The 21177-nt window shown below is 51.7% G+C and overlaps 1 protein-coding gene across 1 annotated transcript; it reads left to right on the top strand.

Annotated features, from left to right (window-relative positions):
- The first annotated feature begins 2910 nt into the window (after window positions 1–2910).
- Window positions 2911–19084, top strand: LOC109756795 (uncharacterized). Its single transcript, XM_020315630.4, has 7 exons — window positions 2911–3390; window positions 3498–3583; window positions 6054–6132; window positions 6238–6297; window positions 6644–6768; window positions 7489–7560; window positions 18478–19084. Exons 1-7 carry the CDS (start codon window positions 3091–3093, stop codon window positions 18578–18580), a joined length of 825 nt encoding a protein of 274 aa, XP_020171219.1. The 5' UTR covers window positions 2911–3090; the 3' UTR covers window positions 18581–19084.
- The last annotated feature ends 2093 nt before the right edge of the window (window positions 19085–21177 follow it).

Genomic DNA, 21177 nt, shown 5'->3' with positions numbered 1-21177 from the left:
CCAATATCATCGCATAGCCTATACCATGCCAATGCTTTTCCCTTCAAAGATAAAGGGAAAACCTTTCTCATCACCTCATCTCCGGGTAAACCTGCAAGCTTAAACAATCCACAAATTTGTTGTACATATATCAAGTGCATATTAGGATGTTTTGTTCCATCTCCTGCATAAGGATTAGCTAGCAGTTATTTTCTATCATACCTGAAGGAATTTCATATTCAATATTTTCAGTAGGTGCAGTAGGTTGAGGGGTAACTAATTATGGTTCCGGACGAGGTGAAGATACCCCGAACAAACCCGTCAAAGGATTGTTTTCCATAGTAACGAGTGACAATAAATTTCAGCATACTATATAAATGTTTCCTTACCAAATTCCACTTACCAAAGGCGCTTCACTCCCCGGCAACGGCGCCAGAAAATAGCCTTGATGACCCACAAGTATAGGGGATCAATTGTAGCTCTTTTGATAAGTAAGAGTGTCGAACCCAACGAGGAGCAGAAGGAAATGACAAGTAGTTTTCAGTAAGGTATTGTCTGCTAGTGCTAAAATTGTAAGTAGTGAGTAGTTTGATAGCAAGATAATTTGTAACGGGCAAGTAACGATAATAGTAACAAGTATGCAGCAAGGTAGCCCAATCCTTTTGAGGCAAAGGACATGCCAAAACGGTCTCTTATAATAAGCAAAGCGTTCTTGAGAGTACACGGGAATTTCATCTAGTCACTTTCATCATGTTGGTTCGATTAGTGTTCGCTACTTTGATAATTTGATATGTGGGTGGACCGGTGCTTAGGTGTTGTTCTTACTTGAACAAACCTCCTACTTATGATTAACCCTCTCGCAAGCATCCGCAACTACGAGAAAAGTATTAAGAATAAATTCTAACCATAGCATTAAACTCTAGGATCCAATCGGTCCCTTACAAAATAGCGCATAAACTGGGGTTTAAGTTTCTGTCACTCTCGCAACCCACCATCTAGTTGCTACTCCACAATGCATTCCCTTAGGCCCAAATATGGTGAAATGTCATGTAGTCGACGTTCACATGACACCACTAAGGGAATAACAACATACATACTATCAAAATATCGAACACATGTCAAGTTCACATGATTACTTGCAACATGATTTCTCCCGTGACCTCAAGAACAAAAGTAACTACTCAAATGATAAACATGCTCATGATTAGAAGAGTATTAAATAGCATCATGGATCTGAACATATAATGTTCCACCAAATAAACAATATAGTAATCAACTATAAGATGTAATCAACACTACTAGTCACCCCCTAGCACCAATCTATAGTTCTGGTAACAAGATTGAATACAAGAGATGAACTAGGGTTTGAGATGAGATGGTGCTGGTGAAGATGTTGATGGAGATTGCCCTCCCCGAGATGGGAGAGTTGTTGTGATGATGATGACGATAATTTCCCCCTCCGAGAGGGAAGTTCCCCCGGTACAATCGCTCCACCGGAGGGCAAAAGTGCTCCTGCCCAAGTTATGCCTCGAGACGGCGGCGCCCCATCCCGAAAGCCTTCTCCTTATTTTTCTAGGTCAAAATGACTTATATACCAAAAGATGGGCACCAGAGGTGGGCCAAGTAGGCCACAACCCACCAGGGCGCGCCTGGGGGGCCTGGCGTGCCCAGGTGGGTTGTGCCCACCTGGTGGCCCCCCTCTGGTGTTTATTGGCTCCAATATTTCTTAAATAATCCATAAAAAATCTCCGTGAAGTTTCAGCTTATTTGGAGTTGTGTAGAATAGGTGGCCTAAGGTAGCTTTTCCAGGTCTAGGTTTCTAGCTGCCGGAATTCTCCCTCTTGGTGTGTTCCTTACAAATTATGAGAGAAAAGGCATTAGAATTACTCCAAAAAGCATTATTATGGATGAAAACATTATAAATAACAGTAAGAAAACATGATGCAAAATGGATGTATCATCCCATGAGCAGGGTATCAGCAACATGTATTAGCAGCCAGCAATCAAATCCTCCCTCACCAGGATGCTCCCCATCCTACTCAGCGGCTACCTCAACGTTTCTGTGCTACCACTCCCAACCGCGACAGCGACTCCGCGCGCATGCGTACTCCCCAGGCTCAGGCCCTCCTCCCGCCTCGTCGCCCGCCGAAGCGCAGGGGAAACTGTACACGCAACGGGCACAGAAGAGGAGGAGCAGGAGTGGAACGAGCTCCATGAGGAGGGACTCCCGAGGCGGGGGCAGCACGTCGAGGATGACCACGACCACAACCCCGAGATCACGGACATTATGGGGGATTACTTCGACGACCCCAAGAAAGCCCAGTCCCGTGTGAGCGCTGATTATTTTCTAGAAGTTTCCCTAGAAGTTCGTGTCGTCGAATCACTATATCTTCACCATTGAGCCGATGAAAGATTTCACCTTCATAAAGAATCAAACCAACAAAAAAAGCTTGACACAGAAACATAAACTCATCAGATCCGAACAATTGGATACGTGAGGACAAAAAACTCTCCAACCTCATGGCACCGCCAAAGAACAAGAGGAAACTTATTCTCACACAACTATGATGATCACTGGACGTTGACGAAGAACAAAGAGGTCTCGAAGATCCGAGGTTCCCCCACCTCGCAGTGCCAAGATGGCACCTGAAGGCGAGGGGACCTAAATTTTTTAGATGGCGATCGCTCCGGCGGCACGAAGGAATAAAAAATAAAATAATTTTTTTTGAGACAAAAAGAAAATAAATAATTTTTTTTGAGACAAAGAAAATAAATAAATAAAAGGGTCATGCGGTGCCGGCTCGTGTGCCCAGCCTCCAGGCCCAGGCACGGCCCGTTTAGGCAGTGCCTGCGTGCTACCAGGCCGGCCCAGCTAGCACAGCCCGTTTGGCCTGCTCTGATTGGCCCCGCCCGTCTCTCTTCTTTCGTTTCCTCATCCACTACACTGGTACGCTCCCGAGTTCCCCCAGTCCTCGTTCCGCAACCTCCGACGTGCCGCCCCGTTCGTCCAGGCGGCGCGGCGGTTCTAGAGGCTGGAACACGCGCCTCACAATCTCCTCAGTACCACCAGCAGGGTATCAGCAGCCAGCAATCAAATCCTCCCTCACCAGGATGCTCCCCACCCTACTCGGCGGCTACCTCAACGTCTCCGCGCTACCGCTCCCAACCGCGACAGCGACTCCGCGCGCACGCGTACTCCCTGGGCTCAGGCCCTCCTCCCGCCTCGTCGCCCGCCAAAGCGCAGGGGAAACTGTACACGCAACGGCCACAGAAGAGGAGGAGCAGGAGTGGAAGGAGCTCCAGGAGGAGGGGCTCCCGAGGCGGGGGCAGCACGCCGAGGATGACCACGACCCCGAGATCGCGGACATTATGGGGGATTACTTCGACGACCCCAAGAAAGCCCAGTCCCGTGTGAGAACTGATTACCACCCCCCCTCCCCCCCCCCCCCCCCCCCCCCCCCCCCCCCCCCTCTATGGCTTGTCCCTCTAATGATGGGTCTGTTTCTTTGATCGGGTAGATGGAGGAGAGGATAAAGAAGAAGCGGCACAAGATCGTGCAGGCCAAGACCGGCTCGCCCAATCCCATGAAGGTCGTCTTCAACAAGTAATTATGTCTTTCATCTTTCAACTACGCCTACTCTTTATATTTATAAAGAGCACTATTCTGAATTGGATCTCATTCTTCTTCCCGGCACAGAAAGAGGGTAAACTTCATTCGAGAAACATGAGTCTTTTTTTTAGAATCACAGTACAGACGCTCACAAGCACATACATACACTCACCTGTATGAACATGAGCACCTCCAAGAGAATAAGCAGGCGGATTTTGAGCCTCCCACTGAAAGAACATTCCGCCTTTATGAGACACCAAAATGTCAAACTTGGTTTTAATACCTCGTGGGCTCAGGGTACCACTGTCCTCCTAACCATCCAACCACAGGTTGGTTCTCGAGAAACATGGGCTTTTTGCTTCCTTTCCATTAAGAGGTGTGAAGAATACAAGATAAGGGATTACAACTGGCACTCACAAGCCTAAGAGATCAGGTGTGATGGATGATGCCAATGATGCTCTCGGTTGGCGTCGATGATCCGGTTTTGTCGTTGATTGTCTTGTGATCTTGTCAGTGGCCAGGTTGTCCACCGGTGCCCCGTGTGGGGTTTGTAATATAGGTTTTCATCCGGCTTTCCTCTAATTAACCAGGCAACTCTCTTCTTCTTAATTGGTGAAAATAGCAATTTTTTGCCTAGTTTAAAAAAAACAAGGTAAGAGAATAGCTGCACCGAGACAGCGAGCACCAAAAAGAAGGAAACAGAGGGCCGTCCTCTCCATTGTCCTCAGAGGTTGCATAGGAACACCACAGCTGTATACTAAGAGCTCCAATCTGTGAGACCAAACCCTGATGCCTGGAGGCTATTGGCGCAGCCGAAGGGCAACGAGTGACTGAGTCCACACCCGAACCAAGAGCCATATACGACTGAAGCTACATCAACAGTGGTGCTGCCATCGAAATCGAAGGGCATCAAGGACCGAGTCCAGCTCCTCAAAAAAAAAAAAGATGAAGAAGAGCCGAGTCCACATCTGGATTGCTTCACCATGCACACCCGACCGTCGATATGTTATCCTCGCAATCTGCATAGCTTTTCGATCCAGTTTCCCTTATAAACTGGATCAGTCTCCTTTTGAAATGAGATCATTTTCAGGTGGGGCTCCCCCCTTTGGCTGTAAAAAGAAAAAAGAAAACATGCACACCCACCATCCTGATCGCAGACGGAAAACTCTGGTACCTCTAGACCATATCAAGATGACGCCAACTGAGAAGAAGATCAGCCACGGCCTCAAGAGGCGCACGACACATGGTGCCGCCGTCGTCCAATTGAGAAGCAGCCGGATAGAGGGTTCCAAGCATTCGACAAGGAATGTGACACTATCCTCGACGACGCCTTCAGGAAGGTGACAGATTGATCCATGCTTTTGCTGGCAGCCACCCTATTCCGAGCCTGACATAGGCTGGCCACACCAAACTACCACCACCACACCACGCATCGAAGACCTTCGACCCCATGCGCCCGACAAGCGCCACCACCACCAAGGAAGCATGACATTGTGGCTCAGATTCGCCATGCGCCGAGCCACCCATAACCCGATGCGCCACCACAGGCCACCGCCCCGAATTCTGGCGCTACAAGTGAGCACCCGCCGCCGCACTGGCTACTATCGTCCCCACGAGCACGACAACTATCGTCGTGACCATCAGATCCAGGCACCGGGTCCTGGATCCCATGCGAGTCGAACCGCCCCATGGTCAGCCGCACTCGACCTCCTTGTCACGCTGACGAGCAGGCTGCCACAAGATTGCCCGATGCTGCCCCGGCTTCTTCCACCATGCCGCGAGCAGGTTGCGCCGGCCAAGGCTACGGGCCACACGCGAAGGGAGGTCGCCTTGCCGCTGCCATCCGCCGATCCGGGCTTAGGCCGTCGGCCTCATCCGGCAGCGGCCAGGGCTGGTGGTTGAGGAGGAGAGCGATGGGGCAGCGGCGGCTAGGGTTCGCGCGTGCCGCCCCCCTTGGAGAGCGAGGCGAGCACAACTATAGTGCTAGGTGCAACAGGACGTGGAATATTTACACCCGAGCTCAAATGCTCCCGGTGAAGTAAAATCGGGAAAAATAGTAAACAAATTCAAAAAATTCTGATTTTTTTTGTGGTAACCTTTGACAAATGTTCTATGTGCTTGCAAAAATTTATCAGGAATGAACATTCCTGGAAGTCATGGCATTTTTGGAGTATCAATTTTGTTTTTTTTTTTTTGAAAAATTTTAAGCATAGAAAACATTTGTCAAAGGTTACCACAAAAAAATTTCAGAATTTTTTGAATTTATTTTCATTTTCTTTCGATTTTACTGTTCACCCGAGATGAGCAGAAGAATACTTTCGATGCAACAGTATTTTTTTCTTTTTTTTGGACTAAAGACAGCAGCGCTGTTTTCTTCCATACTCATACATGCACCATGTGTACAAGATGTATTCACAATCTTTTGCTAGTGTAATTAATTTGTGTTTTTTATTGCCTGTGCTAGGTTTGATTTCTCCAATTCATATATATGGTTTGAGTTCTACAATGCTCTATTGCCAAAAGATGTGAAATTAATTTGTGATGTGAGTTCTTTCATTTTTCCTTCAAAATAGAGTACTCGTGATGCTTTATGTAGCAGCTAATATATTCACATGATGTTGCAATTTTCGTTTTTATTGTGCTTGCAGACTCTGCGATCATGGCATATACTTGGACGCCTTGGTGGGTGCAATTCCATGAATATGCAGGTAAACTTATTGCACCGTATGTACGGCCCCTTCTGAAGTTTGTAGAGAGCAAAACGTTTGTTTTCTTGCTCATATACTTCAACTATGATGATACTACGGTATGAGAATCTTTATATCAGCTAATTATGGGACATTTGTCATTTTGAAACTGGTAGATGACCTTATGTGGCTCACCACACGGCTAATTCATAGTGTTCACTTTCACTATCCTACGGTGTTTGCTGAAATGGCTGACATAAAAAGAATATAGCACCTAACATCTGCTATTATCTTGGATATTGTGGTCATTTCAGTTCTTCAATTGGACTTTCCTACTTTGCAGTAAGAAACTACTGTTTCTTTGCAGCTATCACAGTTGAGTTTAGATTGTAAAAGACCAACTTATGATGCTCTTGAAGCAGCAAACGCCGCACCAACATCCTTTTACAACATTGGTGATCTAGAGATTCAAGAGAACCTAGCACGTGTCTGGTGTGGATTCTTTCTCTAGCCCTTATTACAAACTGTTGATTGCATTTTTTTTTCATGTTGGCATGTGAGTTATGGCAGGTAATTTGAACAGGGTTGTCATTCCACAGTCTGATTTCATGATTGTTCTATCTGGCTTCACAACATTCTTTATTAAATGACATTGTCAGTTGTTTGTATAAGCAAGATTTTGCAAAGTATAACATTACATGCAACAGAGCATTTGCAACATAAAGACCATTGTATCTGGGTTTAATTTTCAGAAATCAGTTGGTGCGACCTCAGACTTTTAACCAAATTTGTTGGTGCAATAAGCCTGCTATGACTTATTGCATGTATGTCAAATCAGTTTGTACGACGTCCCAACTCTGACTGAAATTGTTACTAGTTCCACTTATGACAAGCATCTGAATTGTACATGAACTATCCATTTATCTAATATACTGTACATTTGTGCAACATCTACTGGAACACTAAACTGTTCCATATTTCAATCCTGAACACTAAACTATACCTTTGTGCAACATCTTCATTAAATGACATTTATCATACTAATATATTTTTTCTCAGGCTTGTGTGGCTGCTTGAGTCAGAAATATCCAGTCCCTTTAATTAAAATAGATCTATCTGACAGAAAATATTATGCATCTTGTACTTGTTCAATATGTAGTTGCATTTGATATCAGCCTTGACTCTTAGCTTTGATCTTATTGATCTCCCCAGGGTGGACATTGGTATTCAAGATCCATTGCTTTTGGACATCCTGCTTAATTCATTAACCACCATAAATTCGGAGTGAGACTCTGAACCTTGAACTTCATTTTCTTTTGAGGAATCACTTGTTGCTTTTTATCATTGTTGTTGTATATGTACTCTTATGGGTTTCAGCTCTAGCCTACCCCAACTTGTTTTGGACTAAAGGCTTTATTCATCAGGATCTGAACACTAGGATGATGCAGTTGGATCCTTCGATATACTTCACATTATGTGTATTCCCTCTGTCTTTCTGTTTTGCATGCCTCCTGAAAATCATGTCTGAGAAATATTAATTTGGAATCATGGTGTAGCATCTGTTGAACAAATTAAAATGGAACGGAAGGCACTAGTTCTTACCTAGTTATGTGTGTAGGGTCTTTACAATCTGAACACTGCAATGTTTTTTGAGTAAAAGGTACCATTAGTCCATAAACTCATGGTGAAGGAACACTTAAGTCCCATGAACTCAAGAATTGCGCACCCGAAACGCGTTTAAGTGAACCACTTAGGTCCACAATCATTTATTTTTCGAGAAAACGCAAAAGGCTTTTGCGTTTCATTTCATTGAAGAGGGGGGGGGGGGGGGGGGTGGAAAAAGCCTCCTAGGAGGTGAGTTTACAACAGCATTGGCCAATCAGTGTACATCCCAGGATGTGGGCAGAACAACCCTAAGCCCCTGGGCACCGGCTCTAACCCAGCAGCAGGCCTCGTCTTTAATCTTATCTACTAGGATATCAATCGAGGGTGTCGCATTGTCGAAGACGCATGCGTTCCTGTGCTTCCGGAGCATCCAAGGAACAAGCAAGGCAATTGACCTGAGGGCCTTGCGATGCGTTGCCGGTGCGTGTGAGTTCGCTTTCTGCCACCATGCCATGACAGTGGTCTCATGGGCCGGTGCACGGATCAGCAGGCGCAGCCAGGACAGGATGGCATGCCATGTTTGCCGAGCGAAGGGACAGTTCAGGAGCAGGTGCTGAATTGTTTCTGTGGCTTGGTCGCAAAGGAGGCACCTGGGGTGATGCTGCAGTCCGCGACGAGCGAGCCTTTCCGCCGTCCAGCAGCGATCTTGATTCACCAACCAGTGGAAAAATTTCACTCGTGGTGGCGCCCAGCTTTTCCAAGTCAGCTTCCAGGAAGTGCATCGCGTGGAGCCGTGGAAGGTGACCGCATAGCAGGACTGCGCCGAGTAGATGCCGTTGGCCGTCCACCTCCATAGCAGCCGGTCTGGGTCGTTCGATAGGACGGTATGACACACCTTCTGCCAGATCATCAGGTATTGGCCTATCTCGTGGAGGCCGAGGACTCCGTGGATGTCACGCGCCCAGGAGTTCCCGAGCAGCCCTTCCGCCACCGTCCTAGAATTACGTCGCCGTTTGGGGATGCACAGGTAGAGCAATGGTGCGAGCTTGCGAATGGACTGCCCGTTGATTCAACGATCATCCCAAAACAGGGCCGACAGGCAGTTCCCAACTGTCATGGTGGTGGAGGCGAAGAACAGCGCGCGCTCCTCCGATGAGAATTGGAGGTCAAGCCCCTGCCAAGCATGGTCCGTGTCCACACGTGCGAACCATAGCCATCGGAGCCGAAGCGACATCCCGGCGCGCTCCAGATCTCACACCCCTAGTCCTCCGTACTCGATGGGGCGGCAAACGTGTCGCCAGTTGACATGGCAGTGCCTTCCTTCGGCAATGGCACGTCCAGCCCATAGGAATCCCCTCTGAATCTTCTCTAGCTGCTTAAGGGTCTTCTTTGGAGGGGCGAATGCCAGCATCTGATGTACGGGGATAGCACTGAGTACCGACTTGACCAGAGCAAGGCGCCCAGCCTTATTCATGAGCCATGCCTTCCAGGTGGGCAGCTTGGCGGCCACCGAGTCCACCAATGGCTGTAGCTGGGCGGCAGTAGGGCGGCGCGTCGTTAGGGGAATGCCAAGGTCCGCCGCATCCGAGCTGGGCAAGTACCACGTCCGCCGCGGGTTCACCATGGAGAACAATGGCGGAACTCTTGGCGTAGTTCACCTCTAGTCCGCTCGCCTCGCCAAACAGGGTCAGGATACCCTTGATGGCAGCCACATCGCCCGTCGTGGCATGGCAGAATAACATGACGTCGTCGGCGTACAGGGAGATCGTCGGGATATGCCGGCGTGGGTGGAGCCGCTGTAGAATGCCGGAGTCAATGGCGCGACGCATCAGTCTGCCAAGTGTGTCCACAGCGAGCACGAAGAGCTGTGGGGACACCGGGTTCCCTTGGCGCAGCCCGTTGCGATGCCAAATCGGCGGGCCCGGCTCGCCATTGATCAGAACACGGGTGCTAGACATCGATAGCAGGATCGCGAGCCATTCCCGGAATCGGTCTCCGAATCCGTATTGGCACAGTACCTCAAAGAGGAACGGCCAAGATAGGGAGTCGAAGGCACGCGTGAGGTCGAGCTTGAGCATGATCCGAGGGGCTCCAAGTTGGTGAAGCATCATGAGTGATTGCCTGACAAGAATGAAGTTGTCGTGTAGGCTGCGGCCGGTGATGAACGCGTTCTGATTGCGGCTAACCAGGCTGTCCAGCCTTGGTGCGAGGCGCAGCGATAGGACTTTGGCGAAGAGCTTGGCCACCAGATGTATCAAGCATATCGGCCGGTAGTCGTGAAGCTGGTGGGCGTCAGCGCGTTTGGGCAGCAGGGTCATGAGGGCCTGGTTGAGCTTGCTCCTCCAGGCTTGCTGGGGCATAGTCAGGCAAGACTTCATGGACGTTTTCCACAATCATTTATGTCCCATACTTTCATTTACAATGGTCTGCTGCAACGAATTGATTTTTTTTTTCCTTTTTTCTCTAAAGCGAAGCAATTGCTATTCCTTCTTTGTAGGTAAGTTCTTAGACATTGTATGGTTTTAAATTTACCAGGAGTAGCATTTTCACTCTCCGGAAAACACGTCCAAATGGAAGTTCAGTTAGTTGCAGAACTTGTAAAATTTTCAAAGCTGCAGTAAATTTTAAGGACATTCTGGTCTTCGGTTATTGTGTGCTTGACTGCCTGCAAGCGATCTATGTGAGCGTTATGCTGAATTGCCTTTGGAAGAAAATGTCGTAGATTGTCGGTGTAGACCTTCCGGCGCGCGGGGGACAGTGGCCCCCTCGCCAGGAGATCGCCATGACACCAGCATGGCAAGTCATCAAGAGGGATTCCCTCTTGCACATCCCTTGACTCCCCCCCCCCCCCCCCCCCCCCCCCGCCTCTCGCGCCGGAACGCCCGAGGTGCGGGCCGCGAAGGAATCGTTCCCCGGGAACAAGCGTCCGATCCACCACAGGCCAAGCCAGGTAGTGAGGGCGGCACTAGTGGCGGAGCGAGAGAGGAAGATCTCGGAATGGGGGAAACAAACCCCGACGAACCAGAATCATCATCAGCAAGTGCCCAAAGCCAGCCGAAGGGGCCTGCCGGGAAGAAACTCATGCAGCGACCGGTATATTTCGTCAGTGCCATCCTTCGCGAGGCTAGGGCGCGCTACCCGGAAGTACAAAAAATCCTCTTGGCAGTACTCATTGCTTCCCGGAAGCTCAGGCACTACTTGCAAGCACACCAGATCATTGTGGTCACCTCGTATGCACTCGAGCGCATCCTCCGCAACTGGGACGTCACCGGCCGCATCGTGGAGTGGGCTCTTCAGCTGTCACGATTTGACCTCTCCTTCGTTAGCATGCATACCATCAAGAGCAGGGCGTTGGCGGAATTTGTCGCAGAATGGGCTCCGATGCCCTCGGACGAAGAAGAAGTAACCTCCCTTCCTGGGAAAGAGGACCCAGACCACTGGACGATGTACTTCGACAACTCTTTTTCACTCGGAGGCACGGGGCCTGGAGTGTTACTCGTCTCCCTGTCCGGAGAACACCTCCAGGACGTCATCCAAATACTGTACACTTGGGATAAGGCCACAAACAACACAACAGAGTATGAAGGGTTGCTTCTCGGACTCCGCATCGCTGCGGGACTGGGAATCAAAAAGTTGATCGTCAAGGGCGACTATCAACTTGTTATCAATCAGGTCATCAAAGACTACAACTGCCCTAGATGCAGGCGTACGTCGATGAAGTAAGAAAGATGGAACGCCAGTTTGACGGCTTGGAGATGAAGCACATCTCGCGTGCTCAAAATTACATTGCTGATGAGCTATCCAAATGGGCAGCCCAGAAGGCACGCATTACCCCAGGCATCTTCGTCCAAAACTCACACAGCCCACAATCACTCCAACACAACGCAAGGCCTGCCCAAGCAAGGAAGGCAAGGCCTTCCCGGGAGAGCTTCCGTCGAGTGATCCTGGGAAGACCGTCCCTGTCAAGAACGAAGTACTAGCAGTCGAACCGCGAGCCTCGACATGGGCCGCGAACCTTGTCTGTTGTCTTCAAGAAGATGAACTCTCGGGTAATCGCATCGAAGCAGAAAAAGTTGCCCACCAAGCCAAGATGTACGTCTTGATAGATGGGGACCTCTATCTAAGACTGCCAAACGGGGTGAAGCTTCGATGCATATCCTGCGGAGAAGGAAGAAAGCTACTGGTAGACATTCATGAAGGAATGTATGGTACCCACATCGGGTCCCGTGCGTTGGTAGGCAAGGCGTTCTGACAAGGATTCTACTGGCCCACCGCCATAAGTGATGCCATTGAACTGGTGCGAAGCTTGCCAGTTCCACTCCAAAAGCATTCATCAACCGGCGCAGGCACTCCAAACCATCCCTTTCATGGCCCTTCATGGTCTGGGGGCTGGATATTCTCGGGCCCTTCCCCCGGGCCACCGGGGGCTTCGAGTACTTGTACGTCGCCATCGACAAGTTCACGAAATGGCCGGAAGTGAAACCTGTTCGAAAGGTCACTGGTCAATCTGCAATCAAGTTTTTGAGGGGATTGGTCTGCTGTTGTGGTGTGCCCAAGCACATCATCACCGACAATGGCACCCAGTTCACAAGTGGTGCGTTCACAACATACTATGAACAGCTTGGCACTCAAATCTGCTACGTATCCGTGTCTCACTCGAGAAGCAACGGTCAAGCAGAGTGGGCCAACGTTGAAGTGTTGCACGGTCTCCGGACCAAACTTTTGATAGGCTGAAGAAATGCGGTAGACGATGGATTGATGAAGTACCTGCAGTTCTTTGGTTGCTCCGCGCCAAACCGAGCTACATGAGAAACTCCCTTCGCCCTCGCCTACGGTGCTGAAGCTGTACTCCCCACGGAACTCACTTACGGCTCTTCTTGGGTGCAAGCTTACGATGAAGCCGACCAAGAGCAAGGAAGACATGATGATGTCAACTTGCTTGAGGAGGTCCGTACCTGGGCCGCTGTTCACGCTGCGCGCTATCAGCAAGGACTACTGCGCTATCACAGTCACCATGTCCATCCCCGGGAGCTTGAGGAAGGTGACCTTGTCCTTTGCTGGATTCAGTCTGGGAAGGGAACAAACAAGCTGTCACCAAAGTGGGAAGGCCTATCCGGGTAGTTCAGGTCACCAGGCCAGGCTCAGTCCGTCTAGAGACCGAAGATGGGATCCTTGTACGGAACTCGTGGAACATAGAGCACCTCTAGAAGTACCATCTTCACAAGTTATACCCTTATAGGCGCAAGTGTTTTCAGATCCACTCTGTTAACACGCATGTAAATACCGGGTGCAGATCTCATGTATCCGGGTGCAGATCCCGTGTATGATAAATAAAATTAAGTTGTCCAAATTGGATTTTTTTTCACTTACCGCGCTGTATGCGTGAGAATCATGATCGAATCTGTCCACGAGCTTGGGACTACCATGGTGCTTAGCTACCACCATAAAGTCCTAGACCTATTGTTGGGAAGAACGGCGTTCGCACGGGTCGCTCCCGCACGTCGAGTACGCAAGTGCCTGGATGGTATACTTCATAACTCGTGAACCGATTCGGCCAGGGTTGACACGCATACAACGCACAACCGAATAGAAGGAACTTGGGGGGAGATCAGGCCAGCACAACGCTCCCTCTCGGCTACATCTAAGTGCCCGTAGTTAAATTTTTTATATATACGTTTGCGCTAAGTGTCCTCCCTTTGGGCTGGGGGTTTACGGTTTGGCGTAACCTATGCGTGAAGGGACGCTCTACAGAAGTAAGGTTCCCGCAAAGGCTCGGTCCTCCCAAAGACTGTTTGCGGCAAGGCACTCCTTTCCGGAAATGGCAGCGGAACTCGAGGAACACTATATCCCGTAGACGCTCGTCGGGCTAGCCCTGATGCCCTACGACGAGCATACTAGTACTTGAGACCTGCCTAGAAACGCTAACAAAATGGGGAACGCTCGAAAATCGCAACACAAACAGAACAAACAGGAAATTAGCATATAATTAACATAGCCGACCGAGACAAACCCTTGGTGAGCTGCAAAAGACGCAATGCCTACGGAATACTGCATTGCTTTCATAAACTACGACACCCTGTGCCAGTTCTTGCCCTGCAGGCAAAAGGGACAACTAAGCAAAGAAGAAGAAAAAGGAGAGTGGGGAGGAGGAAGGCCATCGGCGGTCGACCAGGAGAGCCTTCAGGCGTCGCTGAAGTCATTCTCCTTCTCCAGGCGCACCACCGCCTCAACGTACAGCGCCACCGCTTGCTCTGCCCTCCTTCGCTTCTCGATGTCGAGCTCTTCAAGCACCACCTCCACAGGGAAGTGGGGATCATGGTGGTGGACTCCGGCGAGGGCGCGCGCGGCCACTGCACTGGCCGCCTGCTCGCCCTCTGCACCCACGGCGATCTCCGTTCGGAGCCGCAGGCCGGCGAGCTCCACGGCCAGTTGGCGGAAGAAGGCGGTCAAGTGGTTCAGTTTGCGTCCGTCGAACGCCCCATACGACACGAACGGATGGAGCCTGATGGTGGCCATCCCGTCGTTGATCTAGAGGTAGATGTTGCACAGGGCCCCCGCCTGGGCGTTGTGGTCGACGTAGTGGCGGTCGAAAAGCTGCTCCGCCTCCTCCCGACGAGCGTGTTCGCACTCCAAGCGCCCTCGTAGCTCCACGACCTCGCCGTCGAGGCGCAGGACGGTGCTGTTCAGAGCCCCGCGAAGCTCGCCCACCAGCGATTAATGCCATTAATCAACCTTTTGGCTTCCCCATGCAGACCCAAGCGATGTCCCGTCGCATCACTAAGTGATGGGTTTTAATGCCGAAGACATCACGATGCTTTGCGCTCCACGCGATGATCGAAGCGGTGCTGCATCGATTTGACGGTGCATGGAGGCATGTGCGTCTCAAATCCGAAGCGCAGCGCGCAAAGGATTCGATTTCTGCGCCCCTCAAGACTTTGGTGGCCCCTGTCACTTCGCCCACGCGCAGAGCAGGCCCATCCCTACTGGGGATCCCCCGAGCGGTCAATTCGGCACTACTATACAAAGAGCCATCCCTCCCATGTGTCCCCGCCACGCACTGACAGGACCTAGCCATGGCTACGAGGAGAACGCACGCCAGGCCCAAGCCTGGGGGCTATTGTCGGTGTCATGGATACTGGGTACCCGGAGACCTTCTAGCGCTCGGGGGACAGTGGCCTCCTCGCCAGGAGGTCGCCAAGACATTAGCGTGGTAGGGCTTGCTCGAAGCCCCTCTCTGCCCCCCCCTCCTAGAGCGCCAGAGGCGTGGGCTCCTGCGAAGGAATCGTTCCTCGGGAACAAGCGTCCGATCCACCATGGGCCAAGCCCGGCCCGACACAGGGACATCCCCTCGACGCTGCAGTAGCTTGGCCCAGCGGCTGCGTAGGCCGCAGACCTTTACTGTCGCGTGGCGCGCTAAGGGCGTCCGCCCTGTAAGTGTCGTGACGCATCGCGCACCCGGCTCCTTTACCACAGACAAGGCACTTGTTACGGTGCGTGGCATGTTAATAGGGGATAGTTACGCTTAGCGGCAGCGATGGGACAGGCGTTCATTCCTGGAGCCAGAAAGAGAAGACACTTGCCCCCGCATTTAATGCGGTAGGTAGGTGGCAGATGCCATGGTGTACGTCTAGGTGCACCATTCTTAGAGCATCTCCAGCCGCCCCCCAAACAGGCCCCCTAGGGTGCCTTTTTTACCGCCGACGCCGAAAAAATGGCCTAGCCGCGCCCCCAGATCCTTGTTTTTTGCCGGTTTGGGTCAAAATTACAACCGGCGAACCCAAGCGGAACCCAGCGCACCGGGTGGTGCCTGGGGGCACCGGTTGAAGCGAAAAGGCGTGTGGGCCCGCGCTGTCGGCGACACCGGCCGTATTTCACGCCGTTTTGCCCCTTTCCCTCCATTTTCCCATTACCGCCCCCCCTTCTTCCCTGCCGCTCCCGCCATTCTCCCCAGATCCGCCCGCCATGCCGCCGAAGAAGTATGTGCCCCCTCGCCTAGCCACCGATTCCGTGCAGCCAAAGCAGAGGAAGCCGAGGGCGCTGATGCCAAGGCCCCCGGGCTTGACGAACGCCAAGTGGAAGGCCGACGTTGATCGCCGGGCGGCGGTCACCATCGATCGGCGGAACAGGCTCAACTTGAAGAAGGCCAGGGACGCGGCGGCGGAGCAGGAGGAGGCGTCTCGCGCGGGGACGGCGAACCTTCCACCTCAACAGGCCGGCCAGTGCCCACAAGGCGCGTGGGGGAGCCAGCAAAGCGTCGCATCGCCGGCCAACTTCTCGCCTCCACTGTGGGGGTACGCGCCCTCGCCTGGGTACGTCGACGGCGACGCGCTTGGCGGCTTCAACCCCAACATCACCTTCCCGCATGGCGTGGCGCCGCGCACGTCCTCCCCCCGGTCTTCAACCCCGACCCGCGCACGCCCTTCCCCACATTCACCGCCGGCCTCAACACCCAGTACAGCTACTCGCCGCCGACGTGCTCAGGCTCGCCTGCTCCGACTCTGTGCCGTGGGGCCCTACCCTTCACACATGGCTCGGCGCCGCAGTTCAACAGCACAGAAGCCAACATGGACGAGATCATCACGAACGGCTCAGTCGCCGCCACTTCGTGCCCCGGGTTCGAAACGCTAGACACCGCCGTCGACATGGACATCGAGCACGACGATGCCGAGGAGGAGGTGGAGGAGGAAGAGCCGGCCGAGCCAGCGGCCAAAGGGAGAAAGAAGAAGCGACCGTCCAACGCCAGGCCGAGCCAGCGGCCAAAGGGAGAAAGAAGAAGCGACCGTCCAACGCCAGGCCGTGCGAGCCTCGCGTCAAGTGGACGCCAAAGGAAGACGAGTGCCTCGCCGAAGCATGGAAGACTATCAGCATCGACCCGATCACCGGCGCGAATCAGAACGCCGACACCTACTGGAGAAGGATCAAGACGGCATTCGAAGAGCGCAAGTTGGTCGACCCCGACTTCGCCAGCATCCACATGGATCGCAGCGAGAAGGCCATGGCGAACCATTTGGCGACCATCCAGCAGGCCTGCAACAAGTGGCATGGTATTCAAGAGGAGGTCATGGCTCGCCCGGAAAGCGGCGCCAACTTCGAGCGTCATGTATGTCCATCGCTCGCCGGCCCAGCTCTTCGCCGTGTACTTCGCCGACACTTGTTCTTCGACTGTGCAGATGGTTCGGATGTTCGAACCAGGATCGAGTCATGCGAGAAATGGACAGAGTGTCGACTCGGCCTCGCCAAGGCCAAGGACGGTGTCTACAACCCGGACGCGCCTGCCTTGGCGGCGGCAGAAGGGCGTCCTGATGGCAACAAAAGAGCCAAGGGGGCGAGGGACGTGGCACCCGCTGCCGAACGGCTGCAATCGTCGATAGAACAATGCATCGCCGACGCCAGAGCAACGCCGCCAAGAGGGAGGAGAAATCCGAGGCGAGGTGGTCAACGTTGATGACGAAGGAGGACGTCAAGCTCGACCTTCTCAGGACCAACGTCGCCGCTAAGAAGAGTAACACCGACCTGGCGTTCCTGATGGGAGCAGACATGTTGACGATGGACGAGCAGGTGAAGGCATGGTACCTGGCGGAGCGCGGCCTCATCTTGAACTAGATGCCGGGACCGGCGGCGACCACTGCCCCTACGCCCACACCCACGCCCACGCCTACGCCAACGCCGAGCACTGAAGTTGTGCCCACAACACCGACGCTGACGCCGACCTCTCCCAGCCCTACGGCAGAGGAGCCAGCCATTTGAGTTCCATGTCTATGGTTAGCCCCCTTTTGATTGCCGGACTTTGGCTATGTTTGATTGCCGACCTGTGGCATGATGATCGCTGAACTTGTGTCGTTTTTTGGTAGCGGGAAAGAGAACTTTTAATTTTTGTGCGTTTGGGGGCCGAAACCTGGGGGCGCGGCTGGAAACTTGATTCCCCCCAGGCCGAAAAAACCGCCGGCGCAAATGCCCAAAGCCCTTCGCCGGGTGCGCTGGGGGGCCAAACGGCTGGAGATGCTCTTAGCAACTGTGGTGACCCTTACCCTATAAAAGAAGGCCCAGGCTACCGTATAAAGGGACACCATTTTAGGCAATTAGACATAAGCTTAGAATCTGCCTTTTCCTTCCCGGGACAAGCAGCACCACTCCACAACTTTGTGACCTCCATCCACCAAAGAAACCAAACAAGTAGGAGTAGGGTTTTACGCATCATGTGGACCGAACCGGGGTAAACTGGTGTCCGTGTAGTATCCGTGTCTGCCATGCCACCCTCGAACCAAGCAAAAGGGGCGGTCTCCTGCCTCTGGTGTCGCGTGCCCTCGAGCACGGCCCTGACATAGACCACCTGAAAGGAATGTATATTAATTGATTTGTTTCTTTACCAACATGTCACTCATGATTGGTTTGTCTGAATAATGGCAAGTACGTGTCTAGTTCTTGTTTGACTTCATATGTTAAAATGAATCTGCCTGACTGCTAGTTCCCCGGGTGGTACAATGCTAGAATGACACTGCTACCTTCGCATTTTTCTGCACTTTGTCAAGTTTTTATTACGGTATTCATATATGCAAGAACAATCAATCTTATTCGGGTTTGTTTGGTTCTCTGCAGTCATCTGGGCATTAAGGAAGTACAGTTCGGAGGGTCGGAGTTTCAGAGCTGGAACGACAGCTTGAATACTGAAGAAGCTGGATACAGTGTCCAGAAGATCTAGAAAGCAGAGTCGTGCGATTGTAGAAGCAGCTACCATTTTGGTAACAGGGAGAAACCAACAACGATTTACTGGATAAAATCACGCCTCACGTGATCTTGACGCACTAATCTTGCAATTGAAAAGGACGACGACCTCCCCACCATTGCTAATTGCTAAGCATGAAGGATGATGTCTATATTGTTGTGCAAACGACCTGTTTTGGTCTCCGCCTACAGGATACCAACAACACAAGTTGGACAAGTGTAACATGTTGGCCTGTTTGTTGTGCTGAAACACGCAAGTTTCACTCGAGTTTCTCCGTCTGGATGAAATGTTACCAGTGAGATGATTGTTAAATATTGTCGCCTATTGTTGTCTATATTCTCTCTTCTAGAGTATATTTTTGTGATATCTTATAACTACTAGTTCGACTATGGGATGGACAAGCGGAAATCTGTTTACGGGCCCTGGCTCAGCTGTACCCTATATCACAACTATTCAACCATACGATGATTTGCGTGGTCACATGTATTACTGGTAGTATGACCACCGTGTTGTTTGTATATGGAGGAACGTCGTGTCCATTGAAAGGTATAGATGAGAGTATGCATAAGGGTTTATACACGTTTGGCCCTTCTCCTGTGTGTGGTGTTTTTGCCTTTGCATGTAAGTTTACAAGAGAGATAACCTTCAGCGCATCCTTCTCCTTGCTAAGAGCATCTTCACTTGTTCGCCCCCCCCCCCCCCCCCCACCCAGGGGCTTGAAATAGCCCCGCGCGGCGGAAAAATCGGCATGGGGCCGGTCGGTTTCCTAGCCGCCCCCAAGATCGCCCCCCAGGTGCCTATTTCGGTCCACCGTCGGCGCAAATTGGATCAATTTCGGCCCATATTCGGCGTGCTTCGGCACAAATTCAACAGAAGCTATCACATAGTTCATCACAGAAAATCAATATAAAATCAAATAGTTCAACAAATCAATACAAATCAAATAGTTCAACAAATATTAACTCATATTTCATCACACGTCGAGCTAGGCATTGCCCTTGAGCCTCCATAGGTGCTCCACCAGATCGTGCTGCAGTTGTTAATGCACCTATGGGTCTCGGATCTCCTGACGCATATTGAGAAAGGCAGTCCAGGTTGCCGGTAGCTGATGATCAACTTGGGCAAGAGGACCCTGCCTAAAATATGGTTCGGTGTCAAACACTGGCTCTTCCTACTCGCCCTCAATGATCATGTTGTGCAAGATGACACAGCAAGTCATGACCTTCCACATTTGATCTTTCGACCAGGTCTGAGCGGGGTACCAGACAAGAGCAAATCAAGATTGGAGCACACCAAATCCCCGTTTGACATCCTTCCTGCAAGCCTCCTAACACTTGGCAAAGTAGGAGTTCTTGCCTCCTGGCACATGGTTTGAGATAGTCTCCACAAATGTGGACCATATCGGATAGATGCCATCTGCTAGGTAGTATCCCCTATTATAGTGGCGTCCATTGAGCTTGAAGTTCACCAGAGGAGCATGACCTTCAACAAGCTTAGCAAAGACATTCGAGCACTGCAGTACGTTGATGTCATTGTGAGTTCCTGGCATACCAAAGAAGGAGTGCCAAATCCAAAGGTCCTGTGTGGCCGCTGCCTCAAGTACCACACTACAACCGCCTTTGGCGCCTTTGTACATCCCTTGCCAAGCAAATGGACAGTTTTTTCCATTTTTCAATGCATGCAGTCGATGCTTCCATGAGATGCTCTTCGTCCTGGGCATCGGCATCAGCTTCCTCCTCCAGTAGCGCCGCGGACGCCTCCTCGTCGTCCGAGTCCATCGCCGAGCAGACAAATCGCCGAACACCTGGCGGACGTGGTAGGCGCGTAGCCGCCGGTAACCCCACCTTGCGTGGCCGGAGCGCCGGAAAGCTCGCGCAGGAGCGGGGTGGAGGGTGCCGCGCCGAACCCTCTCTTTTCCGGCGGGGGAATGGCCTTTCTAACGGCGGTGGGTAGGTAGGTGGTGCCGGATCGGCACGGCGGCGGAAGGCGTGCGCGCGGGAGGGGGGAGTCTGTGCAAGACGTTTTTTCACCTGACAGTGGTGGCCCAGGCGCGGGTTTTCCTTCCGCCGGAGCCCCCAAGCGCCCCCAGTGCGCTGAGTTAGGCCTGGGATCGCCGGGCCAAAATGGGCCGAGTCGGTGGATTTGGGCGTTCTGGGGTGAGGCTGGGTCTTTTTCACGGCGCCGGCGCGAAAAAACTCGACCTGGGGGCCTGTTGGGGGCGCGAGTGGAGATGCTCTTATATAGAGTATGCTAGAAGAGGTGTCATGACAGGGTGATATTGATAGTAGCAGTAACGGTTAGACACGACCGACTGTTTCATGGCCTTAACTGAGTAGTAATGACCGTAGATATTCACCGTTCCCTAAAAAAACTAGATATTCACCGAACGGCTGCCTTCAATGCTTCATGGAGATTGTGGGCGACCCCTCCCTTAGACGACTATAGAAGGTCGGCTGTTACTGGTCATGCTAGTGACCGATCGGAGAGCTTCATTAGACTAAAAGGAATGTCATGCGACTATAGGCACTTTAGCTAGTGGAAGCACCCCTCGCTTGGTTGTCTTGTGGGTTGTA

The sequence above is a fragment of the Aegilops tauschii genome, chromosome 3, assembly GCF_002575655.3.
Source record: "Aegilops tauschii subsp. strangulata cultivar AL8/78 chromosome 3, Aet v6.0, whole genome shotgun sequence".
NCBI lineage: Eukaryota > Viridiplantae > Streptophyta > Magnoliopsida > Poales > Poaceae > Aegilops > Aegilops tauschii.
Note: the sequence above shows the minus strand (reverse complement) of the source record. Positions and strands in the feature narration are given on the sequence as shown.